The sequence below is a fragment of the Nicotiana tabacum genome, chromosome 1 (genome assembly GCF_000715075.1).
Source record: "Nicotiana tabacum cultivar K326 chromosome 1, ASM71507v2, whole genome shotgun sequence".
NCBI classification, from domain to species: Eukaryota; Viridiplantae; Streptophyta; class Magnoliopsida; order Solanales; family Solanaceae; genus Nicotiana; species Nicotiana tabacum.
Genome location: NC_134080.1, coordinates 197,733,608 through 197,739,603, shown reverse-complemented (window position 1 = coordinate 197,739,603; position 5,996 = coordinate 197,733,608). Strand labels below are relative to the sequence as shown.

Sequence of the window (5,996 nt, the reverse complement as noted above, 5' to 3'; positions counted from 1 at the left end):
AAGAAATTTATGCAAGTCAATGAAGAATTTATTAGACTCAAGAAGGAAATAAAGACCAAGCATCTTTTGGCCCCCCAAAACAATACCAGAAAGAACTGCTCCATAATGCAAATATATCCATCATATTCAAAGCTAGCGTGTATCTCTCGCTTTCACTTTTAATATCCAGTCTTATTTTGTCTTTGTATTTTTGCTTCATTCACTACTTTTCCTTCTACTTTAAAAGCCTGAGAATAGCATATATAAAAATATATATATATATATATATATATATATATATATATATATATATATATATATATATATAATTCTTTCAAGTTCTCCTCCAATATTTTCATTTACTAATTAATTCTATGGGGAATAAGAAAGAAAGATCTTCATCTTCTTGGTTGACTGCTGTTAAAAGAGCTTTTAGATCTCCTACTAAAGACCCTGACAAGAAGAAGCAAAATAAAAGAAGAGATGATAATAATCAACCTATGGAAGTTGACGAAGATGAAGAAGAAAAGGCACAACCCCCACTTCTCTTTCTCTTTATTTTGTTTAGTTAATCATACTTTACGTTGCAGAAATGCAGGCTAAGGCTGTTGATCCTTGTGGTTCGGTCCTTCTCCGCTCTCTTGCATCGCGGAGCTTAGTGCACCGGGCTGCCCTTTAAATCCATCTTTTGCTATAGCTAACTTTCTTGTTTTTGAATTCATGCAGAAGAAGGAAAAGAGAAGATGGCTTTTCAGGAAGCCAACTAATCTTGAAAATGGGACAACACATCAGACTACGATTAAATCGGAGAATGATGATGTGTCCACTCCTGCAGCTGAGGGAACGGACCAAAGGCATGCCATTGCAGTGGCTGTCGCAACTGCAGCCGCGGCTCAGGCTGCAGTTGGCACAGCTCAGACAACTGCTGAAATAGCTCGACTTGTCAATCCGCCTGTTTCTAGATTCTATAGTTCTCCTATTTATGCTGGGGATAGAGAGCATCAGGCTGCAATTATAATTCAGACAGCTTTCAGGGGATATCTGGTATGTGATGAGTTCTGATACTATCTTTAATTTGCTCTTGAGTTGTTGTTTGCCTTGTAGATGTATCAACAGATATACAATATTCAATCCAAAAATTCTAGGTGATTTTTTATATCAGTTTAAACTTTGGTAGACAGAATTACCCGATACCTTTATATTGGTGAAAAATAGCAGGTACTCGATAAAATAGTCTACTTGTCGAACTGTGGCACAAATAGGCTGAACACCACCTTTGTCAAAGAAGATTTATTGAATCATATCAAGAATGCTATCTGGATTTTGATTTCCTCCCACCTTAGAATGAAGACATTTCTTAGAAATGAAGCTCAATTTAAAAAGGGGTTGTTATATAAATAGCCGGTCAAATTTCCTATTTACCTTTTCTAGCCGGTATATATAGGTTATACATAGTTATACACATATTACACATGAATTATACATATATACATCCGCGAGCTATGTTTAATTTAAAAATTTAGGTGGGCGACTATTTCGGTTAATTCTTCCTTTAAAAATGGCATTTGAGCATCAGACACCGTAGTGTCTTAATTACAAAGTGAGCAAAAGAAGAATGGTTTCTTTGACATTAATTATGATTATCCAATATAGGAAATTATCTATTTGTCAAGACTTGTAAACTTGAGAAACTTGGCTGATTGAATGAATTGCTTATGTTGTGATTGTAAGGCAAGAAGGGCTCTAAAAGCATTAAAAGGTCTAGTAAAGTTGCAAGCTTTAGTGAGAGGTCACAATGTTCGGAAACAAGCGAAGATGACTCTCAGATGTATGCAAGCTCTTGTTAGAGTTCAAGCGCGAGTACTTGACCAGCGGTTTAGGCAATCTCAAGAAGGAAGTAGAAAATCAACATTTAGTGACACCAGTAGCATGTGGAATTCACAGTATCTTCAAGATATCACAGATAGAAAATCAATGGTAAGTCAATATCTTGATGTATTGTTAATTTTCTTACCTATGGTACTGCTAGGAGTTTCTTTCCAAGACTACTATTTTGATGCAGGTTGAATTTGGTTTTGTTCTCGAAATAAATTTAGAGAATAATCTTGGAGGTAAATTTTGTTTTGAGTTTGATGTTCTCTCTGAGCAAGGGAGAATTGGATTTGAAATTGATTTTGGAAAGGAAAAAGATTCTTCATGGTTTTAGATTTCCGAAAGCAACAATTTATCACCTTGTTTCTGTCCAATTCTTGGTTTTAGTTTTTGAAAAAGTCTCTGTGTGACCTACAGGTTCGAGCCGTAAAAACAGGCAATAATGCTTGTATTAGGGTAGGTTACCTACATTACACCCCTTGTGATGTGGGCCTTCCCCGAAACCTGTGTGAACGCTGGATGCCTTGTGTTGAAAATTTTTTAAATCAAAATCTGCATTTGGTGGTATTTGGACTTGATTTTGGGAATGCTTTTGTAAGAAAGTGTGCTGTAAGATTTGAGTTTCCAAAACCAACCAATTTTGGATGGCATGTTGGTTTTGGGATTGGTTTTAACACCAAACATGAATTGTTCTAGGCCTAAGAGACTGATTTTAGTACCAAATAGGCAGTGATAGTAGATATCTTTCGTCTAACTCATCAGCATAATTTGTGTATGCCAGTCAAGGGATGGAAGCAGCATTCCAGATGATTGGGATGAAAGGCCACACACTATTGAAGAGGTAAAAGCAATGTTACGAAAGAGAAAAGAAGCTGCTTTGAAACGCGAAAGGACCTTATCCGACGCCTTCTCTCAACAGGTTCTCTATATCCATGTTGGTTATTTTCATGTTTCCAAAACTTTCTTGGTGTAAGCTTCTTTTGCCAATCCTTTCTATTTTTTGCATGACAGACACGGAGAGCAGGAAGAAATTCCTCGATAGGAAGTGAAAGTGATTTTGGAGAAAAGCATCAATGGATGGACCGGTGGATGGCTGCGAAACCATGGGACAACAGCAGGGGAAGAGCATCAACTGATCAAAGTATTGACCCTGTTAAAACTGTTGAAATGGATACGTCGCAACCTTATTCATATTTAGCTCCTAATTTAAGAAGATCAGATGAACGACAACAACATCAACAACACCAACGACCAAGTTCACCCCTTCATATATCCTACCAAAATCAATCTTTTCAATTCCCTGTTACACCTTCTCCATCCAAAACACGACCTATTCAAGTCCGTTCTGCAAGTCCTCGATGTCCAAGAGACGACAGAAGTAGTAGCGGGGCTCAAACTCCAAGCCTGAGGCCTAATAATAACTACTCATTCAATGGTATCTCACACCAACGTAATAGACCAACTCCCGGTGCTGCACCAATTCCCAACTATATGGCTGCTACCGAGTCTGCCTTGGCAAGAATCCGTTCACAAAGCGCCCCACGACAGAGGCCTTCAACCCCGGAGAGGGATCGAGCAGGGTCAGCTAAGAAACGGCTTTCTTTCCCTGTCCCTGACCGTTATGGCAATATTCCTATAGGTTATGAAGCAGGGTATGAACATAGTCTGAGGAGTCCAAGCTTTAAGAGCCTTAATGGAGTACATTTCGTATATGAACAACAATCTAACTATTCTTCTTGTTGCACGGAGAGTCTTGGTGGCGAGATCTCTCCTTCATCAACAAGCGATTTGAGGAGGTATTTGAGGTAACCAAAGGGCAATAATAAGGTGATCAATGTACATGTTAATGCAACTTATCATCCTGAAGCATAGTTGGACTATTAGAAACCACTTTTCTTGTTTCCTTTGTTATATTTAGCTTTGTTTGGAGTCTCGTTTTCTTTTAACCATTGCACCTTTCTTGTTATGAAGGGAACCTTGGAGCAACGGTAAAGTTGTCCGTGTGACATATAGGTCACGGGTTCTAGCCGTGGAATCAGCCAGCCACTGATGCTTGCATCACGATAGACTGCCTACATTACACCCCTTGGTATGCGGCCCTTCCCCGGACCCTATGTGAATGCAAGATGCTTCGTGTACCGGGCTACCACCTTCTTTGTTCTGACTTCTAATGTATTTGAACCCATTGATGTGCTAGTCAAGACTATTGTAACTAGTTGTTGAAGCATTGTTTAGTGAAATAACACTTATCTTACCATTAGAAATAACATTGATGTGATCATACTTACATGTGTTTTTTTCAAACTTGTAATATCTCACAAGTGCAGACAGCTACTACATTGATTTTCAGTTGAAGTTAAAATAGTTATAGTACTTTTCTATTGTCGGCACATCCACCTATTCATTTCTGCTTTCCCTCTATTAATAAATAAATCTGTACAGGTTCATTTCCTCTTGAAATTTCTCCAAATTGATGTAGAGCATAGCCCCACCTATTTAACAAAGAATTATAGAGGGGAAAGTGGAGGACCCCCACCCTATAATAACACCAGTTTGGGGGCCCTGTATCTATTATTTCTCGGCAAGAAAGATTTGACTTGCAATGATTATAACTCCGTCTTGTTCATTTTAGGTATGTATTTAAGTAAGGGTTTGGACAGAAAAATTATGATTCTTGAAAAAAAAATTAGGTTTTGGAGTTAAGTTGAAAATAAAGTATTTGAAATTTGAAATTTTGTTTAGACATGCAATTTACTTAAAAAATTGTTGCAGTTTTGTGACGGGAGATGAAATTTTACATGAAAATTCATCTTCAAAATAAATTTAAAAAATTCAGTGCAATGTATAACCAAATATAGTTTTTATACTATCATTGTCATCTGTTGTTCAATCGATGATAGCAATTTAGTTATCATTTTTTCTTGGTTATCAATTGATGCTTATAAATATTTGCATATAATTAATCTATAGGTAATGTGATTAATTAAATATATTTTGCATGCATCAAACTTAAACTCCTTAGGTATATAGAACATTAATCAAATTTAACAGAAAATGCTCTCTCCATCTTTGTCCCTCCCTATAATTACTATTCCATCCCATCCTAAAAAGGTTTATAGGAAGTGCAGCAAAATTGAAATAATTACGAATAATTTCCTTGTATCCCTTAGTCACGAGCCCACTACAAAGCCTACTTAAAAGTAATTCTCCAGTTATTGCATTGTTGGTCATGGTCACAACTCCATAATAATAGTCGTCATAACTTCAATGATGGTCGGCATAGCAATCTTTATAATCAAGACTAAAATTCATTTTGTTGCAGACCTAAAATAAGTAACTAACTTATCCTTTCTGGAAAAAGTTTAGGCTTTTAGATTAGACTATTCAGTCCAGTCAACATGGGTATATTGGTATTAGATTAGTTATAGATCCTGAATTTGAGTTTTATCACCACTAATCAACAAGATTTACTTTTACATACTTTCTCAATAAACTAATTATGTTCGGACTTGCAGGTGTATGTTGCTAGGGGTGTTCAAAACCGAACCGAAATCGAAAACCGAACCGTAAAAATGGCGTAATAGCTTATTGGTAACGGGTTATCGGCTTAACGGATGGGGAACAGATTGAATTTTTTTATTAACGACTTATCGATTTGGGGGCGGATTATTCAATTTTCTTAACGGATAATCCGTTAATTAACCCGTTAACAATATATATATATATACTCTATTAAACTTTAGAAACCCTAACACTCAAGAATATATATATAAAATTACCCATACATGTACTAAATAATAAAAATTCCTTCCACACTTCCACTTCCAGTAATGATTAATGACGTCTGGACCAGTATAGTATTACTCTATTAAACTTTAGAAACCCTAACACTCAAGATGTCAGATCTCAATTCTCATGAGCAACAACAAGTCACAACTCATAACCTAGCCGCCAGCCCTCTCGACCTCGAGGCTGGCCTGAGCCTCTCCCTTTCGCCTTTCCCTCTCGCCATAGCTAGAGCAGGCAGCAACGGATGGTAAGTTTAGTATTCATATTCAAGCTAAAAAGCAATGAAAATCTGCACATCTTTATGAATAACCTAAACAAAAAAAGGTTAACATGAAGGTTTTTTTTAAAAAAAAAGT

General features: G+C 36.6%; 1 protein-coding gene across 3 annotated transcripts; it reads left to right on the top strand.

Annotated features, from left to right (window-relative positions):
* Nucleotides 1-204: 204 nt before the first annotated feature.
* On the top strand, nt 205-4,213 carry LOC107791755 (protein IQ-DOMAIN 17). 3 transcript variants are annotated; one of them, XM_016613886.2, is made up of 6 exons: nt 205-509; nt 706-1,023; nt 1,711-1,956; nt 2,633-2,770; nt 2,863-3,656; nt 3,823-4,213. In XM_016613886.2, exons 1-6 carry the CDS (start codon nt 354-356, stop codon nt 3,899-3,901), a joined length of 1,731 nt encoding a protein of 576 aa, XP_016469372.2. In that variant the 5' UTR covers nt 205-353; the 3' UTR covers nt 3,902-4,213. The 3 variants fall into 3 exon arrangements, with proteins under 3 accessions (XP_016469372.2, XP_016469374.2, XP_016469373.2); XM_016613888.2 differs by having other exon boundaries at nt 2,863-3,678; XM_016613887.2 differs by lacking the exon at nt 3,823-4,213 and having other exon boundaries at nt 2,863-3,762.
* Nucleotides 4,214-5,996: the final 1,783 nt, after the last annotated feature.